The sequence below is a fragment of the Capra hircus genome, chromosome 19, assembly GCF_001704415.2.
Source record: "Capra hircus breed San Clemente chromosome 19, ASM170441v1, whole genome shotgun sequence".
Classification (NCBI taxonomy): Eukaryota; Metazoa; Chordata; class Mammalia; order Artiodactyla; family Bovidae; genus Capra; species Capra hircus.
Genome location: NC_030826.1, coordinates 46,603,091 through 46,624,858, shown reverse-complemented (window position 1 = coordinate 46,624,858; position 21,768 = coordinate 46,603,091). Strand labels below are relative to the sequence as shown.

At 37.8% G+C, this 21,768-nt stretch overlaps 1 protein-coding gene across 4 annotated transcripts in view; it reads right to left on the bottom strand.

The window, feature by feature from the left end:
• The window catches only part of TLK2 (tousled like kinase 2), a 123,103-nt gene that overhangs the window by 25,231 nt on the left and 76,104 nt on the right, over positions 1-21,768 (bottom strand). For all 4 annotated transcript variants that reach the window (XM_018065313.1, XM_018065314.1, XM_018065311.1 and 1 more), the window contains 3 exons: positions 21,196-21,332; positions 4,497-4,649; positions 1,009-1,075 (listed from right to left, as the gene is read on the bottom strand). In XM_018065313.1, the coding sequence (XP_017920802.1) occupies positions 1,009-1,075; positions 4,497-4,649; positions 21,196-21,332 (357 nt within the window). The remainder of the gene's footprint in view (positions 1-1,008; positions 1,076-4,496; positions 4,650-21,195; positions 21,333-21,768) is intronic.

Below are 21,768 nucleotides of genomic sequence, written 5' to 3'. Positions count from 1 at the left end.
AACTTTACCTTTTTAGACTCTCACTTCAAAAACAAAAGCAGACATCCCTCTTATGAAAAGCTGAGATGTTTTCCATTGACAAAGATTTTTTTTAAGAACTGGAATTTTAATCTTAAATATGATCCCACAGCAAAATAATAAATAAAACTCAAACCATACAGAGAAGAACAGCAGGAAAAGTGAAAAGCTTCCACCCTCTCCATGGCCACTACCCAGACACAATCACTGTTAAGTTCCTTGTGTAAATTTCCAGAAAAGTTTTGTATGTATACATACAGGCATGCAATCTTTTTTTCTTTTTTTAAAAAACACAAATCAGGTTTTTAAACCAGGTTTTAAAAATCAGGTTCTCTAACTGGTTCTGTTCTATAACTGCGATTCTACTTAGTGCTTTTAAATTCCACTGATTTAACAAGATCTGAGAAGGGCAGGGAGAGACAACAAGCACACCTTAAGAGCAATCTATTAAATACTTATTGATCAACTTCCTGATAAGCAGCACCCATCAAAAAGCACACGCTGCTGAATTTAAGAGACGAGTGATCTACATCAAAGATACCTGTATGAACACTGTCAACAACAAATTCTATGTGGGTGCCTCTGTGTTACAATACGGTTGGTGCACCACCTTTTTCTCTTAGCCAGTTTAGCTAAGAGATAAGAGCTGCTATGTGATTTACAATATCACAATAACTTCAATTTCAGAACCATCTGCTCTTACTTTATTTTTTACTAAAAAGATAATCACTTGTGGGGCCCTATGAGGTATACAGAATGAAGTATCAGTATAGCATTGGTAGAAAAGGCACTCTCACTGGGAGCTTGGAGCTGACTTGCAAGTTGAAAGACACAAACTCGACCATTAGAATACAGGTGTGACCCAAAGTAACTATTAATGATTTCCACAGGTATGTGAAACTACTATTTGCCCAAATGACCAAACAACTTCAGCACCAAATGTAAACTAAAAATTGTATTTCTTCAGACACATTTTCTCATTATACTTACCTTTTTAAGATGACCTAATCTGAGTTTGAAGATTTCTTCTTGTTCATGGTATTCTGCTAATGTTAACCTGGAAAATAATGACAGAAATTTCAGTAAATTATTTGAAATCATAATGTGACTATTTAAAGAGAAATGCCAAAGAATACTATATAGTACATTCACTTTAACTTAGTTAAAATGACCAAAAGATAGATTATCTTGCAGTTCTTTGACAACAGAAAACTTCTGTGATTTATCAGATGTGATGTGAATAAAGGACTTCAAAGCTGGAAGTCTATTTAAAAAAAAATGAGAAAAATAAATGACCTCTATTTTTACATTACTTATGAAATGAGTTTGGTCATATACCTTATTCAGATGAAAATCCATTGGAAGAGGTAGCCAAATTATATGTCTAAAAGTTTTTTAAGGGGGATATTAATAAGCCAACATATTTGGTTATTTTTTGATAACTCTTGGACTTTGATACAAGGAGAAGAACCTAGGGGACAGAGTCCAGGATCTGGAGTCTGAGGACTAGGGTTTACAATTCTGACCACGTGACCTTGGGCAAGCAACTTTAACCTCAATTTCCTAAAAACACAGCAAGCAATGATACCTATCTAAAAAAGCTGTTGTGACTATTACAATGAGAATATGAAGGGAATCTATACTTTGTGAAATACTACTCAACACAGTTCTCAAAGGGCTGACTTCATGGGTAATCATTTCATGTTCTACCTACCCTGATCGCATCCTCATATCTCAAGAATGAGCATGTAAGAAGTGATAGCTTACTCCTCCATCTTCACCCTCTTCACATTCTAGAAGCACACACATATACTTCAAAGTTTTAGATGTCACTGTTTAGATATATTCTAAATAGCAGGAGAAAGAAGAAACAGCTATCCTATCAACCAGGAAGAGCTACAAAATAAAGTTGCTGAGGTCTGACTAAAAGAAGATAAAAATAGCAAGAAATACTCCCATCAGGGTTCATACACCTTTCTTTTCATAGTTGCAGAAATACTTACATCTATTATCCCATATCATACCAGTAAAAAAGGGAGAAATGAAAAAAATCATAGCTTAGAATTCTACCTAAAACATGTTAAGTACCAGGAAAAGATAATAAAACCCATTCCAACATGAGAGGAATATTTTTGGCTTCTGGCCAAGGGAATGAGACATGGATACTTTAATTATTAAAGACTAGACCAAAGGCCTTCCAGCCTGGATTTTACTCAGGGCTCCAGATGGCAACTGCTTACTCACACTCTACTGGCTTAGACCGAATTCTAATTATTATTCTATGGCAAAAAAAAAACAAAAAACAAAAAACACAACAACCTGTGCTCACTTTGCTACTTCTAAGCCAATGGTTTTATTCATTGGCGTGAAATAATTTTCAAATAATACTGGAAGAAGAGTTCCTTCACAAAATAAATGTAGGAGTTATGAAAGAAGACAATAATCAGAGTAACGTGTACAACTTTTGCCTAAAGAATTCTTCAAAACTGGGTTTCTACTTGGACTTTTTAAAAAATATATTTTTTTATTTATTTGGCTGCTCCAGGTCTTAGTTGCAGCATGTGGGATCTTTAGTTGTGGCATGAGAACTCTTAGCATGTAGGATCTAGTTCCCTAATCAGGGATCAAACCCGGGTCCCCAGCATTGGGAGCATGGAGTCTTAGCCACTGGTTCAGCAGGAAAGTCTCCCACTTGGACTTTTTGAAAGGGGATATTGCTTAGAATCTAGTGAAGACGTTCTTCAAACTTAATCACTGTGCATACCTTTATCACGATACTTAAAGTAACTATTAGTTTATTCATCTGTTCATTTTCCCTAAATAAACTGTGAGTCCTAAGGCTGGGCTGTCTCCTTCAGCTCTGCAATCTGGTGTCCAGAACAGGGCCAAACCTATAATAAGCATTTAACATAGACTTACTAAATGAATGTCAAGGAAAAGGCTCCCCAAGACATCAGGTTATGTATTGGGTGAGGACTGGTGTTAAGCCAGCTTTCTAACTGGAATGAAGAAACATACATTTCTGGGATGTCATGAACTTTTAATAACGGTAATAAGTATTTTTATACTTGAAGTGGATTATGGGTTAATATGTTTTTGTGAACTAACATGAAAACACTAAAGGCAAAAGACATTAGTCAATAAATTACATGGTATCATTAGCTCTCATTTGTAGCTACAATCAAACCCCACAATGACAGCTTTAAGAAATTTCTTTTTCCCTTGAAAAACCAATAAGGCCACTAGGGAAATACTGATTATAATACCAATGAATGTTTCTATGAAAAATATGTTTTATATTTCAAACATTCAAACATCTAATTCAGAAACTGACTTTATGGCTATCATCAATTCTGTAGAGATTTTCTACACATTTATAGATCTCTTCTTCCCTTTTAATTGGAAAGCCTCTTAAAGATAGTGGTGATGAGCATCAATAAGAAATTTTAAAAACAGGCAAATAATTTGCTAGTTTTATTTTCCATGCTAATTCAAACTGTTCAGCAGTCCTGCCTACTTGGCAAACTACAACCTGTGGGCCATTTGGCTCGTAATCTGTTCTGGAAATAGCCACATCTATTCACTTACGTGCTGCCTATGAATGTTTTCAAGCTATAACAGTAGAGTTGAGTAGTGGCAACAGAGACTCTCGAGTGTGCAAAGCCTGAAGTGTTTACTATCTGGCCCAATGGAGAAACAGTTTGCCACTGCCTGTCCTAGTGGAAGATTCTCTTAGTGGTCAAGAATTCAAAAGTCAATTAGGGAAATCTGATATGGGGAGGGAGTGAAGAAAGAAGGCCATCTGTACTCTGACTATTCTATCGCTCCTAGTCATGGTAACTAAGGAATACTTGTTGACTAGCAGTGAAAAAGATAACTACACTGCAACTGAGAATACTGGTGTTTTCCTTACGTTCCCAGAACAGAAAAAAATAAATAAGTAAATAAACAACAACTGGGAATGTCAAGATTTGGCTTACTGGGAAAATGTTCCTTTCCTAAAATAATACTTATTTTTTCTTAGGTTACATCTAAATTTGTGAGTGGTAACTAGAGTTCTTCAGACTACTAAATAGCATTCTTCACTTGTGCGTTCTTCAGTCTGAAATAAAGCCAGATAATTTCCTTAAGGCGATACAAACATACCACAACCTGGAAGCACACATAAGCAATTATATCATTTGAATACCTACTGACATCACATTTGTTTTAAGAGTGGCCAAAGATCACAACATCAAGTTAAATGACATTTTTTTCCTCCCTCTCATTCGAAACTTCTTATATAAGATTAGGACTAAGAAAATGAGTTAATTGTGTACAACTTTGCAAGAGTTGAGTGAATGTATTAATGTAACTAAAAAGAAAGGTTAAGCTCTAGAAATCTCCACAATTTATCACTTCTTCCAGTGGCACTCAACAGGAGGTCTGTATCTCAGGGAAGAATACAATATCTCAGTCCGCATTAATAAAGAACATACGTTTCATTCTCAGCTCCATTGGTCTTGCTTTTCCGCTGTTTCTGCTCATTGGTTGCTGGAGGGGCCTGTCCCATGGCAGGAGGTTTCCGCTTCGCTAACATTTTTCGTTGTCTTTCTATCTCTTCCCTCTGTGAATTTATCCTTTCCTGTTGCCTAGAGATACAAAAGATGTTGCACAGAGGAAGGTCAAAACTGTTTGAACACGGCTAGGGAATAAACATGAATATTCTTGTTACCTTCATATTTGATAGACTTCAGAAAAATAAACCTAAGTAGAGATTTGATTTTAACTTCATATTTGAAGAACCAAATATCTGGTGATAGAGCTGTTTTTGGTAATGAATCTGTACTTTCAATATACTAATTACAATAATTCTCAGAGCAGAAAAGTGGGCAGGAAGAAACAATATCAAATTTCTATTGTGACCTAATTTTCCAACTCAAAAGGAAAAACTTTGATTGCTTTTTTTTCTTGACTGCTTTTTTTTTTCCTTTTCTTATTGCTTTTCAACAGTTAAGAAAACAACTCCTGGTAATGAACCCACTAAATAACTGTTGATGTAAAAAAAAAAAAAAAAAGGGTTCCAAGTGCCTTTTTATTTTTTAACTGGATTATAGTTTCTTCAAAATCTATCTATAAAGATACCAAATTTTGAGGAATGATAAACAAAGGAAAAAATGTTTTCTTTCAGAATCTATCATTTATTCTCATCAAGTGAGCCACTACCACTCTCAAGTCATTCCCAAACACTAATATGGTAGAAACCCAAACTAAGTTTTTTAAGAACAAAGATGAGCACTTAGAGAAAGCAAAAAGAAGCCTTTCAACAAGTAAAAAGTACTATTTCCTCAGGAAATAGTACACAAAATGAATGAATAAAAGACATATAAAAGACTCAGGATATTTAACACCATTTCTATTAGAGTATTTCCTGCTGCTGCGTCACTTCAGTTGTGTCCGACTCTTCGCGACCCCATAGACTGCAGCCCACCAGGCTCCCCCGTCCCTGGGATTCTCCAGGCAAGAACACTGGAGTGGGCTGCCATTTCCTGCTCCAATGCATGAAAGTGAAAAGTGAAAGTGAAGTCGCTCAGTCATGTCATGACTCTTCGCCACCCCATGGACTGCAGCCCACCAGGCTCCTCTGTCCATGGGATTTTTCAGGCAAGAGTAATGGAGAGGGGTGCCACTGCCTTCTCCAGAGTATTTCCTAATAATGTCTGATTTTTTAAAATAAACTAGCTTATAAACTAAAAGTCAATACAAATATCAACGCAAGTATTCCACCTTCTCTCATGAATCCTGCTACCTGACAGATACTAAGGTTTATAGACCAGGTATATAAAAGCATACCAAGATTTGAGATTAACCACTTAGAGTAAAATCGTGAAATCACTCATCATAGTTGACAGTCAGATGCTGGCTCCTGTCCTCTTCTCTTTCTACCATGCTTTTATCCCATCTCCCTTTCTTGACCCAAATTTCACTTTTGCAGAATGATAGAATCTAATTTTTTAAACCTATATTCTCAAATGACGTCTACTTGACCCTCTTCTCTGAACGCTACTTGTCAGTTTCTACTCTATTTCCAGACTCAGGATACCTTTCTTAAAAGAACGGTAACCAGAAAAACAAGACTATACCCCAGAGCAGACCCCCATAATACAACTTATGCTGCCACATCTAAAAGGGCAACACTGTAAGTAAGCAAGGTTAACCTAATCACAGTACTGCGAAGAAATATAATTTCTTTTGATAATACCATTTTCTTGGCTTCAAGATAAGCTGACTTACAGATTAGACGTCAATTTATTTATTTATTTTAGTTTATTTATTTTAGTTGGAGGCTAATTACAATTTTGTAGTGGTCTTTGCCATATATTCATATGAATCAGCCACGAGTTTACATGTGTTCCCCATCCTGAACCCCCTTCCCTCCTCCCTCCCCATCGCATCCCTCTGAATCATCCCGGTGCTCCAGTCCTGAGCACCCTGTCTCATGCATCGAACCTGGACTGGCCATCTGTTTCACATATGATAATATACATGTTTCAGTGCTATTCTCTCAGATCATCCCACCCTCGCCTTCTCCCACAGAGTCCAAAAGACTGTTCTATACATCTGTGTCTCTTTTGCTGTCTCGCATACAGAGTTATCGTTACCATCTTTCTAAATTCCATATATATGCGTTAGTATACTGCATTGGTGTTTTTCTTTCTGGCTTCCTTCACTCTGTATAATAGGCTCCAGTTTCATTCACCTCATTAGAACTGATTCAAATGTATTCTTTTTAATGGCTGAGTAATATTCCATTGTGTATACGTACCACAGCTTTCTCATCCATTCGTCTGCTGATGGACATTTAATAGGACAGTAGAAATTTTAATTCAAGCACTGTCTGCTTGTTTAAAAAAATCTTTTAACTATTAGAGATATACCTTTCCCTCCAAAAATATATGTTTATGAATAATTCATGGCTTAAAAGATATCTGGATTAGACACAGAATCCTTAGGTAAAATAACAATCTTCCTTCTCACTCAGTGAATGTCCTTGATGAAAACATGTATCTTCTCTGAATATGAGTGTCCCAGTCAAAAAAATTGGTAAAATATCTTTAAACTCATTTCCATCCCTTTAGGGGCCATGAGTTCAAAGCACTCTGAACTCTCTCTCTGAAGGTAACCATACAACATATAGTTTAACTATAATCCATAGTGTACCAGAGGAGTACCACAACATTTTATCTACTAGAGACTAACTGCTTTGGAAGGTTATTTTAACAATTACCTTTATTAAATATCAATAAAACTTCTATTTGCTATTGTTTTCAGGGAGAATCTGCACATTTGATTTCCAAATTCACAAAGAAAGGAGCCTCACAGCCATTATATACAAATCATAAACAAAGGGTACTCTGGTGCTAAAACACCATGAGACCATCTTCAACTGTACATTCTGAGAATAAGAGAGCTTGACTGCACATGAAAATTGATATACCAAAGATCAACTGTCATATGCAATATGGATTTCTACATTAATTCTTGATGTTGTTGGAACTGCTCAGTCATTTATACTTATAAAAGTCATCTAAAGCAGTCTATTAGTGACAATTCATTTAGTTTTATTTTGGGAATATAAAGTCTGATTATGTCAAACTGTTAACTTCTCTTAGAACAAGAACTGTGTCTTACTAACCATTATATCTCCAACACATATGACAGTTTTTTTTTAATCGAAGGATAATTGCTTCACAGAATTTTGTTGTTTTCTGTCAAACCCAAGATGAAATTGCCCATCTCCTGCCCCATCCCACTCCTCTGGATTGATACAGAGCCCCTGTTTGAGTTTCCTGAGCCATACAGCAAATCCCCATTGGCTACCTATTTTACATATGGTGATGTAAGTGTCCATGTTACTCTTCCCATACATCTCACCCTCTCCTGCCCTCTCCCCATGTCCATAAGTCTATGCTGCATGTCTGTTTCTTCATTGCTTCCCTGAACATAAATTCTTCATGCCATTTTTCTATATTCCATATACATGCGTTAGAATACAATATTTATCTGTCTCTTTCGGACTTACTTCACTCTGTATAATAGCTTCTAGGTTCATCCACCTCATCAGAACTGACGCAACGGTGTTCCTTTTCATGGCTGAGTAATAGTCCATTGTGTATATGTTCCACAACTTGTTTACCTATTCCTCTACTGATGGACTTCTAAGTTGCTTCCATATTATAGCTATTGTAAACAGTGATGCAGCGAACAATGGGATACATGTGTCTTTTTCAATTTTGGTTTCCTCAGGGTATATGCCTAGGAGTGGGATAGCTGGGTCATATGGTGGTTTTATCCCTAGTTTATTAAGGAATCTCCATACAATCTTAAATAGTGGCTATATCAATTTATATTCCCACTAACAGTGTAAGAATGTTCCCTTTTCTCTATACCCTCTCCAGCATTTATTAATTGGTGACTTTTTGATGATGGCTGTTCTGACTTGTGTCAGGTCATATCTCATTGCAGTTTTGATTTGCATTTCTCAAATGAGTAATGTTGAGAATCTTTTCATGTGTTTGTTAGTCATCTGTATATATTTTTTGGAGAAAAGTCTGTTTAGGTGTTCCTTCTGCTTTTTTGATTGCGTTGTTTGTTTTTCTGGCTTTGAGTTGTATGAGCTGCTTGTATATTTTGAAAATTAACCCTTTGTCTGTTGTTTCATTTGCTATTATTTTCTCCCATTCTGAGGGTTGTCTTTTTACCTAGCTTATAGTTTTCTTTGCTATGCCAAAGCTTTTAAGTTTAATTAGTTTAAGTTTAACCACTTGTTTTCTTTTGTTTTTATTTCCATTACTTTAGGAGGTGGGTCATAGAGAATCTTGCTTTGATTTATGTTACTGAGTGTTCTGCCTTTGTTTTCCTCTAAGAGTTTTATAGTTTCTGGTCTTTGATCCATTTTGAGTTTATCTTTGTGTATGGTGTTAGGGAGTGTTCTAATTTCATTCTTTTACATGTAGCTGTCCAGTTTTCCCAGCACCATTTATTGAAGAGGCTGTCTTTGCCCCATTGTATATTTTTGCCTCCTTTGTCAAAAATAAGGTACCCATAGGTGTGTGGGTTTATTTCTGGGCTTTCTATCTTGTTCCATTGGTATATTTCTGTTTTTGTGCCAGTACCATACTGTCTTGATGACTGTAGCTTTGTAGGATACTCTGAAGTCAGGAAGGTTGATTTCTCCAGCTCCATTCTTCTCTCTCAAGACTGCTTTGGCTATTCGGGCTCTTCTGTGGTTCCACATGAATTGTGAAATTTTTTGTTTCAGTTCTGTGAAAAATGCCCTTGGTAATTTGATAGGGATCACACAGAATCTGTAGATTGCATTTGGTAGTACAGTAATTTTCACAATGTTGATAATTGCTACCCTGGATCATGGAATATCTCTCCATCTGTTTATGTTGTCTTTGATTTCTTTCATTAGTGTCTTGTAATTATCTGTGTACAGTTCTTCTGTCTTAGGTAAGTTTATTCCTAGATATTTAATTCTTTTTGCTGCAATGGTGAAGGGACTGATTCCTTAATTTCTCTTTCTGATTTTTCATTGTTAGTATATAGAAATGCAAGTAATTTCTGTGTATTGATTTTGTATCCTGCAACTTTGCTAAATTCACTAATTAGCTCTAATAATTTTCTGATACTATCTTTAGGATTTTCTACATACAGTATCACGTCATCTACAAACGATGAGAGCTTTACTTCTTTCCAATCTGGATTCCTTTTCTTTTTCTTCTCTGACTGCTGTATCTAGGATTTCCAGAACTATGTGAATAGTGGTGAAAATGGGTACCCCTGTCTTGTTCCTGATCTTAGGGGGAATGCTTTCAGTTTTTCACCATTGAGAATAATGTTTGCTCTAGGTTTATCATATATGGCCTTTACTATATTGAGGTAGGTTCCTTCTATGCCCATTCTTTGAAGAGCTTTGATCATTAATGGGTGCTGAATTTTGTCAAAGGCTTTTTCTGCGTCTATTGAGATGATCATACAGTTTTATCTTTCAATCTGTTAATATGGTGTATCACATTGCTTGATTTGCATATATTGAGGAATCCTTGCATCCCTGGAATAAACCCGACTTGGTCCTGGTGTATGAGCTGTGTGATGTGCTGAAATCTGTTTGCTAGAATTTTGTTGAGGACTTTTACATCTATGCTCATCAATGATATTGGCTTATAGTTTTCTTTTTTGTGTGTTGTCTTCGTCTGGTTTTGGTATCAGGGTGATGGTGGCCTCATAGAATGAGTTTGGAAGTGTTCCTTCCTCTGTAATTTTTTTAAAGAGTTTTAGAAGGATAGGCATTAGCTCTTCTCTAAATGTTTGATAGAATTCTCCTGTGAAGCCATCTGGTCCTGGGCTTTTGTGTTTTGGGAAATTTTTGATCCCAGCTTCAATTTCAGTGCTTGTAATTGGGGTGTTCATAATTTCTATTTCTTCCTGGTTCAGTCTTGGAAGATTGAACTTTTCTAAGAATCTGTCCATTTCTTCCAGGTTATGCATTTTGTTTCCATATAGTTGTTCAAACAGGCTCTTATAATCTTTTGTATTTCCACATTGTCTGTTGTAACTTCTCCTTTTTCATTTCTAATTTGGTTGATTTGATTCTTCTCTCTTTTTGTCTTGATGAGTCTGGCTAAAGGCTTGTCAATTTTATCTTCTCAAAGAACAGCTATTAGTTTTATTAATCTTTACTATTGTTTCTTTCATTTCTTTTTCATTTATTTCTGCTTGGATCTTTATGATTTCTTTCCTTCTACTAATTTTGGTGGGTTTTTTTGTTGTTCTTTTTTTTCCACTTGATTTAGGTGTAAAGTTAGGTTGTCTGTTCGATGTTTTTCTTGCGTCTTTAGGTAGGATTGTATTGCTATAAACTTCCCTCTTAGAACTGCTTTTCCTGCATCCCGTAGGTTTTGAGTTGTTCTATTTTTATTGTCATTTGTTTCTAGATATTTTATTATTTCCCTTTTGACTTCTTCAGTAACCTGTTGGCTATTTAGAAATGTATTGTTTAATCTCCATGTATTTCTGTTTCTTAAAGTGTTTTTCTTGTGACTGATATCTAATCTCATAGTGCTGTGGTTGGAGAAGATACTTGATATAATTTCAATTTTCTTAAATTTACTGAGATTTGATTTGTGACCCAAGATGTGGTCTATCCTGGAGAATGTTTCATGTGCACTTGAGAAGAAGGTATATTCTTCTGCATTTGGATGGAATATCCTGAACATATCAATGAGATCCATCTCATCTAATGTATCATTTAAGACTTGTGTTTCCTTATTAATTTTGTTTTAATGATCTGTCCATTGGTGTGAGTGGGCTGTTAAAGTTTCCTACTATTATTGTTACTGTCAGTTTCTCCTTTTATGTCTGTTAAGTGTTTGTCTTATGTATTGAGGTGCTCCTCTGTTGGGTGCATAGATATTTACAATTGTTATGTCTTCCTCCTGGATTGACCCCTTGATCATGATGTAGTGTCCTTCCTTATCTCTTATAATCTTCCTTATTTTAAGGTCTATTTTGTCTGATATGAGGATTGCTACTCCAGCTTTCTTTTGCTTCCTATTTGCATGGAATATATTTTTCCATCCTCTCAGGCTCTCTGTGTCTTTAGACACATATAGGGGGTTTCTTGTAGACAGCATATATGTGGATCTTGTTTTTGTATCCATAGAGCTAGTCTGTGTCTTTTTGTTGGAGCATTTCATCAATTTACATTTAAAGTAATTATTGATATATATGTTCCTATTGCCATTTTCTTAATTATTTGGCATTGATTTTCTCGATCATTTTTCTTTTCTTGTATTTCTTGACTATATAAGTCCCTTTAACATTTGTTGAAAAGCTGGTTTGTTGGTACTAAATTCTCTTAACTTTTGCTTGTCTGAAATGCTTTTTATTTCTCCATCAATTTTGAATGAGATCCTTGCCAGGTGCAGTAATCTTGGTTGTAGATTTTTCCTTTTTAGTACTTTAAATATATCCTGCCATCCCCTTCTGTCCTGCAGAGTTTCTGCTGAAAGATAAGCTGTTAAGCATATGGGGTCTCCCTTGTTTTTTACTTGTTGCTTCTCTGTTGCTGCTTTTAATATTGTGTTTACTCTTGTTACTTTGATTAGTATGTGTCTTGGCATGTTTTTCCTTGGGTTTATCCTGTGTGGGACTCTTTGTGTCTCTTGGACTTGAGTGACTATTTCCTTTTCCATGTTGGGGAAATTTTCAACTATAATCTCTTGAAAAATTTTCTCATACCTTTTCTTTTTTCCTTCTGGGACCCCCATAACTTGAATGTTGGTGGTTTGATATTGTCCCACAGGGCTCTGAGACTATCCTCAGTTCTTTTCATTCTTTTTACTTTATTCTGCTCTTCAGAAGCTATTTCCACCATTTTATCTTCCAGCTCACTGATTTTTCTTCTGCTTCAGATATTCTGCTATTGATTCCATCTAGAGTATTTTTAATTTCAGTAGTCATGTTGTTTGTCTTTGTATGTTTATTCTTTAATTCTTCTAGGTCTTTTTAAACTGATTCTTACATTTTCTATGTTTTGTTTTCAAGGTTTTTGAACATCCTTACTATCATTCTGAATTCTTTTTCAGGTAGTTTGCCTATTTCCTCTTCATTTATTTGGACTTCTGTGTTTCTAGTTTGTTCCTTCATTTGTGTAGTATTTCTCTGCCTTTTCATTATTTTTTTTTTAACTTATTGTGTTTGAGGTCTCCTTTTCCCCAGGTTTCAAGGTTGAATTCTTTCTTCCTTTTGGGTTCTGCCCTCCTAAGGTTGGTCCAGTGGTTTGTGTAAGCTTCTTATAGGGCGAGATTTGTGCTGAGTTTTTGTTTGTTTGTTTTCCTCTGACTGGCAAGGCTGAGTGAGGTGGTAATCCTGTCGGCTGATGATCTGGTTTGTATTCATGTCTTGTATTCAACTGATCTCCTTTGTGTGAGTTCTCATGATCTGATACTCCCTAGGGTTAGTTCTCAGGTTGTCTAGGGTCTTGGAGTCAGTGCTCCCACTCCAAAGGCTCAGGGCTTGATATCTGGTCAGGAATGAAGATTCCACGAGTAGTTTGTTATGGCATTAAGTGAGATTAAAACAAATATCCAAAATGAAAAACCAAAGATGAACCCCAGACAAATGACAGTTACAAAATCAGGCAAATAATAATTAAAATAATGGAATATACATATATACCCACGAGCAAAGTCAAAACAGTCCAACAAAAATACAGTATATTGACCCAGCAAACGAAGGAAATGAAAAATTATATCTACTAGTTAAGAACAAAACTAACTAAAGCACAAACTGGAAAACAAAACTAAAGCAAGGTGCCAAGTGGGGAATAAAGCAATGAAAACAAAACGAACAAATATGTTGAGAGGAAAGGGAAGAAAGAAAAGAAAGAATCAATATGCAAAGTTAAACAGAGGTAGATAAAGAAGATTTATATACATTAAAGATTAACTGCAAGGGGAAAAGAACAGTTGGAAAGGCAAACAAAGGAATACATGTAGAAAAAATGTAACAGTTTTTAAAAAATTAAAAATTAAAATTATAAAAAAGAGAAAAGAAAAAGGAAAAAAAAACAGGAAGAAGAAATTGAGAAAAGGAAAAATCCACAGAACCACAAAAGCCCAATGTAGAGGCAGAGGTTTATAATAACAATAAAAAATGTGACTGAGGAACCTCTAAAGCTTAATTAGATTTCCTAGTGCCAATGGAATTAAAAGACGCTTACTCCTTGGAAAAAAAGTTATGACCAACCTAGATAGCATATTGAAAAGCAGAGACATTACTTTGCCAACAAAGGTCCATCTAGTCAAGGTTATGGTTTTTCCAGTGGTCACATATGGATGTGAGAGTTGGACTGTGAAGAAAACTGAGCGCCAAAGAATTGATGCTTTTGAACTGTGGTGTTGGAGAAGACTCTTGAGAGTCCCTTGGACTACAGGGAGATCCAACCTGTCCATTCTGAAGGAGATCAGTCCTGGGTGTTCTTTGGAAGGAATGATGCTAAAGCTGAAACTCCAGTACTTTGGCCACCTCATGAGAAGAGCTGACTCATTGGAAAGGACTCTGATGCTGGGAGGGATTGGGGGCAGGAGGAGAAGGGGATGACAGAGGATGAGATGGCTGGATGGCATCACTGACTCGATGGACATGAGTTTGGGTGAACTTTGGGAGTTGGTGATGGACAGGGAGGCCTGGCGTGCTGTGATTCATGGGGTTGCAAAGAGTCAGACACGACTGGGTGACTGAACTGAACTGAGTGCCAATAAAATCAACAACTACAACAGAGGGGGGTAAAAAAGGAAACAAAAAGAAAAAAAAAATCCAAAAGAATCTACAGAACAAGTCAAAAGATAAAAATAATAAATATTTTTCTTGAGTAAGTGCTGTCAGGGTCTCTGGGAGTCACAGTCCACCTCACCTCCCTAGGATGCCCCACCTCACCTCCCTAGGATACCCTCCAACACTGTGCTGATCTCTGGACCTGTTGTGGGGGCAGCTCAGATTCTAATCTGGTCCTACTCCTGGGTGTTTTTGTCTCCAATGTCCATGGCAATCAGAGCTAGTGTGTTTTCTTCTGTGGGAGCTCTCAATGACCTTTCATATATTCCATAGACAGAGTCTGCCTAGTTGATCATGCGGATTTAATCTGCAGTTTGTACAGCTGGTTAGAAGGTTTTGGGTCTTCTTCCTTATCCACACTGCCCTGGATTTCAATGGTGGTTTTATTTCCACTTCTGCATGTGGGTCATCCACTGGGGTTTGCCCCTGAGGCTGCCCTGGAGGACTTGGGCTTTTCTCTGTGAGGGCCAGGTGTGGAGGTGGTGCAGCTGCTTGGGTCACAGGGGTTCTGGCAGCACCAGGTACTCGGGAGTTGGAGGCTAGAGCAGCAGGAAATATAGTGCTCTAGAAGGGTATGGCAACCAGTACTGGCCAATATGCTCCAGTATTCTTGCCTGAAGAACCCCACCATCCTGACACAGAAGCCTGGCAGGCCACAGTCTACAGGGTCGCAAAGCATTGGACATGACTGAAGTGACCCTGCGCGCGTAGACGCAAGACTTTTTTGGCCTATGGCAGCTCTGCCCTGGTGAGAGTTGAGCGTGAAGGTGGCGCAGCTGCTTGGCCTGAACCTAGCGGTGCAAAGCGTGCAGAGACATGGACTGCCTCTGCCCCAGGAGTTATGGCCCTATCAGAGTCTTTTTTTTTGAGCCTCTTGTAGCTGGTGATCAGAAGGTCTCTTTGGCCAATCTTTCTCCATAGTTCCGCTGGTTCAGGCACTAAGAGGGCTCCCTTGCCTGGGGTCCTACTCTAAATGAGCACATCAGCCACTTAAAGGGGTACCCTGGGTGGGGTCCAGGTCTGTAGTTCAGTACGTCAGGGTCTGACGGGCCAGCCTCTCTATTGTTCAGCTGCTGATGCTGGTGTGTAGGGAGAGAGGCTATGGCGATGGCTCCATCCACTACACGTGACTCAGCAGCATCACCTTGCTTCCATGGCTGAATGGCTTTCCTCCATAGGCATTTCCCACCACAATCTCCTCCCCCATATCCTCTCAAATCTGTCTCTCCACAGTCAACAGCAGCCCTTGCCCTAGGATTGCTCCACAACCCCTAAACTCCAGCTCCCAGCTGCTGCGCCTTCCAGGGAACCACGTCCCTGTCTGGGATATGTATGGCTGTGGCAAGGACTGTCTGATTCTCATTCCATTTATGCTGTCACAGATCAGCTCACTCTCAGCCATAAATGTTTCTCCTCTGACTCAAGACAACTGCCCCAGTGTGGGGATCAGACTCCTGCTTCAGTTCTACCAGCCGAGGGCAGGTCCTACTAACACTGTTTCTTTCCCCTAGTTCCTTGGTCCTACCAAGTTTTGCGTGGTTCTATATATTCTTTTCCTCGGGTCAGGCACTCCTGTCGGCTCTCAGCTGGTGTTCTGCATGAACTTCTGTGTCTGAAGCTGTATTCCTGATGTGTCCGTGGAGACAGATGTACTCCACATCCACCTACTGCTCTGCCGTCTTGTTCTCTCCACAGTGCCTTTTATAGACCTGACTGTTAAATGTTTCTTCCATTTCATCAATTTTAGGGAATGCTCACCTTTTACCACCCACAGAAAGAATATTTGTACTATCTTTTACAAAAGTACTGATGACTAGATAAATTTATGTCATTCAAATCTAAGTAACTCTAAAAAGTCATTATTGAGATTTTCCTGGTAACCTAGTGGCTAAGGCTCCGGGCTCCCAATACAGGGGGCCTGGGTTCAATCCCTGGTCAGACAAATATAATAGATTCCACATGCCACAATGAAGAACCAGCGCAGCCAAATAAATAAACAGCAAGCCATTATTTGTCAGTTATAAAATCAGTCTTAAGTACCATTATCAGTTGAACTGTGCCACCCAAAAAGACATGTTAAAGTGCTAATCCCCAGTACCTCAGATTATAACCTTTGGAAATAGGGTCACTGAAGATTTAGTCAGTTAAAATAAGGTCATACTGGAGTAGGGTGGGCCCTTAACCCAATTTGACTGGTGTCCTCCTGAGAAAAGAAGACACACAGGGGAACACCGTATGAAGCGGAGGCAGACTGAGCTACGCTGCTGCAAGCCACTGCACACTAACCAAGGACCCTCCCTGGAGGCCACAGAAGAAGCGGCCCTGCCAACACCTTGATTTAAGGTTTCTGACGTGCTAAACTGTGAGATAATTAAATTTATGTTGTTTTAAACCACCCAGTTTATGGTATTTAGTGATGGTAGCCCTAGGAAATGATTACGGAAATGAAAGTGTTAGTTGCTCAGTTCAGTTCAGTTGCTCAGTCGTGTCTGACTCTTTGCAACTCTATGAATTGCAGCACGCCAGGCCTCCCTGTCCATCACCAACTCCCAAAGTTCACTCAGACTCACGTCCATCGAGTCAGTGATGCCATCCAGCCATCTCATCCTTCGTCGTCCCCTTCTCCTCTTGCCCCCAATCTCTCCCAGCACCAGAGTCTTTACCAATGAGTCAACTCTTCGCATGAGGTGGCCAAAGTACTGGGGTTTCAACTTTAGCATCAGTCCTTCCAAAGAACACCCAGGACTGATCTCCTTCAGAATGGACTAGCTGGATCTCCCTGCAGTCCAAGGGACTCTCAAGAGTGTTCTCCAACACCACAGTCCAAAAGCATCAATCCTTCGGCACTCAGCTTTCTTCACAGTCCAACTCTCACATCCATACATAACCACAGGAAAAACCATAGCCTTGACTAGATGGACCTTTGTTGGCAAAGTAATGTCTCTGCTTTTCAATATGCTATCTAGGTTGGTCATAACTTTCCTTCCAAGGAGTAAGCATCTTTTAATTTCATGGTTGCAATCACCATCTGCAGTGATTCTGGAGCCCCTCAAAATAAAGTCTGACACTGTTTCCACTGTTTCCCCATCTACCTCCCATGAAGAGATGGGACCAGATGCCACGATCTTAGTTTTCTGAATGTTCAACTCTTTGCCACCCCATGGACTGCAGTCCGCCAAGGTCCTCTGTCCATGGAATTCGTCATGGAAGAATACTGGAGTGGGAAGCCATTCCCTTCTCCACAGAATCGAACCCAAGTCTCCTGCATTGCAGGCAGATTCTTTACCTTCTGAGCCACCAGGGAAGCCCAGGAAACGAGTCTATGTACCCTCCATAGCAAAACTGTATCATAACTGAACAGATTTAAAAAAACAAATGCATGTTATTTGCAGATATTATTTTGACCAAAGTAATTTTAGTGGTGAACTACAGATAGTACCTGAATATCCCAGGTAAGAATTTTTAGAGAGTCTCAGGATTTCATGTTCTGTGTCTACTGCAAACTGGTACATACCACCCAAGGGAGAACTGATACTTACAGAATCAACAGCGTTGTCTCTCTAAATATCATATGATACCACTTATATGTGGAATTTTTTAAAAAATGATACAAATGAACTTATTTACAAAACAGAAATGGACTCACAGACATAGAAAACAAACTTATGGCTAGCAAAGGGGAAGGATGGGGGGATAAATTTGGAATTTCAGGTTAACAAATACACACTACTATATATAAAATAGATAAACAACAAGAACCTACAGTATAGCACCGGGAATTATAGCAAATATCTTACAATAACTCACAATGGAAAAGAATCTGAAAACAAATGCATATATATAACTATAACTGAATCACTTTGCTGTACATCTGGAATACTGTAAATCAACTATATTTCAATAAAAAATTATAAAAGGCTTTATCACTTACTATGGGTCATATGCCAAGAATCAGATGGTTCACATGAAATCACTTTAAAATGGAATTCTGTAATTCCTTATACACCAGAATATATTCATGGACTAGGGCAATGATGCTATAAAATTTCATTTACTCCCTCTGACGATCCACATCTTAAACAGCCACAGTTTTGTATACAGGTCAAATCCCCATATTTACTTTAATGTTGTTTATGTCAATATAAAGAAAATCTTAATAATAATGTTTTTATTGCCTTGCCATTGACTATTTGAGAGTTCAAGACTTGTTTAAAAAAGTTACATACTGAATAACAACAGTATTTATGGTAACTAACTTCTCAGAACTATAAAAATATGTTACTTTTTCAACAGGTTCAAAAATACCTTTCAGAAAAACTTATTAACTTGGTCAAAAATCATTACAAATCTTTTATAATCTTTTTATTAGACAGCAAATCTGTTTTAGGATCTTAATAAAGATCACTCAAAATAGAGCCAAGGTACAAACTGAGAATAAAAGAACTGTGTTGAGGCTCCTGTTCAGACTATATTTGATCACTTGATTAAATTTTTAATGTCAAGAGGTTTGCTCTTTCTAGAAAAACTAGTACTGCAACCTGGTGTTCAGGTACCTTACCCACCAAATTATGTGTCACAGAGCTTCTTATACACAGATAATTATCATTTGTAAGGATATCAGCTACAGCCTTCTACAACTAAAGAACTTCTATTCTGCATTAAAATTAAGAAAAGAAATTGGTTTATTAAAGCACAACTTTAGAAGATATTATTAAAATACCTAAAATTAATAGATATCAGCCAGGGCACTTTCCTGGTGATCCAGTGGTTAAGACTCGGCATTTTTACTGCCAAGGTTCAGTTCTTAGTCAGGGAACTAAGATCCCACAAGCTGTGCTGCTGCTGCTGCTGCTAAGTCGCTTCAGTCGTGTCTGACTCTGTGCGACGCCATAGATGGCAGCCCACCAGGCTCCCCTGTCCCTGGGATTCTCCAGTGGGGCCAAAAAACAAACATGCAAATAAAAAAAGATATCAGCCAGAAACAGCTTCCCAAGAAGAGAGATGGATAGTCTGCAATTTATATTACTTAAAGTCATAAAAAAAAAACAAAACTATCCACTTTGGAGAAACAACTCTGGTTAGGGATCTCATGTAGATAATACCAAATTCTCTGGTCCAATGGCTCTACAGCAAAGTCCTCCTTTTGTACTCTAACTATATACAATTTCCAGAACCTTCTGGGCAACAGGCTGCTTATAGAATAAAAAGATAAATACTTGCTGCTATCAGCAAAAACTACAATCACATCTTGAAAGTAATTACATTTTATATCTCTTTTAAACAAATCCGCTAACCACTCAGGTTCAAGTCTTTAGACGTTTTAAAAACTGCCATCTGAAGAGTAACCATTGTCATGGACTAGTAGGAGGCATTATCACACCTGGGACTCAGTGTGAGCATTAAGTAACTTTGGCTAATCACGGGGGATATGTTTTATCTTCCATCCCATTCTGACAAAACTGGATGGAGAGCCACTTCCAGGGCAATTCGCGCATCACGGTCAGGGTGTTGAGGAATAGACATCATGCCTCTATGCGGCAGCTGTTTATACTGCCCTAGTGCAACTCTGTTAACCTGAGCTATCACCTGAGCACAGAGAGCTCAGCGTGGATGCCACATGTATCACACATAAAGCACTGACTATAATCCAGAGGTAGGTTTCCACAATGTTTGTTTGTTTCAGTTTGGCCATGCCACATGGGGCGGCTTGCAGGATCTTCGTTCCCCAACCAGGGATCAAACCTGGGCTCTGGCAGTGAAAACACTGAGTCCTAACCACAAGACTGCCAAGGAATTCCCATTAACAAAATATTATTAATACCAGTATCTGTACTTTTCTTTCAGATAAATTTGTTATTTATGTTTCATTAGTATTCAAAAGTAGTTCTATCCTCTCCAATCAATGCCCAATATGTTATTTCACCAAGAGAAAAAAGGTAGGATAGGCAGTCTATGGAACCCTTGAACCTACAGTAAACTACAGATCAGAAGTGTGAGAGCCCATGATTAAAAATACAATGTGCCACTCACCACAACCCAGTCTCAAACGGAAACGATCTACAAAATCAAAATAAGTAAGATACACCAAAAGGTATCACAACTTTCAAGACTTCTTTTTTAGAGTCCTGAGCTGACATTAGCTATTTATGCAGTTGGAATTTTAGGATTTTAAATGTTAATTTCCTCCTTGGAGTAAATACTTGAATGTTTTAAACCAAAGTTATAATAAAGTGAAGGAGGGCTCAAGATTCCAAGTTATTGACAGGCACAGGCAGTGGGACTGCTCACCAGCCTGACCGCTGGCTCAATGCTCATCTTCAAGAAGGTGACTATCTCTGCTGACTGGATACTCTCCCCTTAAAGAGCCCCAGGAACATGTCTTGTACAATCTTCCAAGGTTTTGTTTTATACCAAACTCAGGAAATCCTTCCTTGGGTCTTTGCCTATTTCAGTCTTCTGTGGACCCAGAATAAATGCTGGGAGTGGGCAGACTCCTAATGAAAACTTATTACATAATTAAAATGATATCAAGTCAAGTCTTAGCTTTTTCTTCCTTAGTTTTGGCAATTCTGATTTTTTTAAGCTTTAATATAGAACTTGTTTTTTTATTCCTCTGATTATCTGCCATTTTTTCAGGACTTTATCTCATTCCTTACAATTCTTTACACATGTGGAGACAAAACTGAATGAAAAGAAGACTACCACTATTAAGATATTAATGACTACAATTACGAAAAAATTTAAAAATCCAAACCAACTTTTCAATTCTCAACTTTATCATCACAATTCACTTACTTAATAAGGTTCTGGAAAGCATAACCATCTGTCCACTGTTCAGTAAACGAAGCCCCGTGTCGGACAGTGGTAAAGTGGCCCAGCCTCAAGCGATCTTGCATGCTCTTATCTCTACATGCCATCTTCTCTTGTTTTGACTTAGGGGAAAAGGACAAATAGAAAATAATTGTATTTTCCTATGAGAACTCAGAGGCAGCACTATGTTTGTTTTTTGTACTATGCTGCTCAAAGTTTAGGTCAACTGGCTAAATCTACACTGATTTCAGGAAGTACCCTAAAGCTATAAACATTTTATATAACCCACAAGCATTCTATAGTAACATATACTAACATATACACTTCTGTTATAAATGTGGAATTTCCCTTCTATAAAATTAATGAATTAAGAGATGAAGCAAAGTTCTCCTCAGTATCTTTGACATTAATAAAATAATTCATTTCACTTTTTATCAGTGTTCCCTGTCCCTTTAATAGCATTTCAAAGATTTCAGCAAAAAAAACAAACCACTAGTCTGTCTCAAACCTCTAGCTTATAATCATTTCATTAGGAAGTACTGTCATCTTCAAACTTTC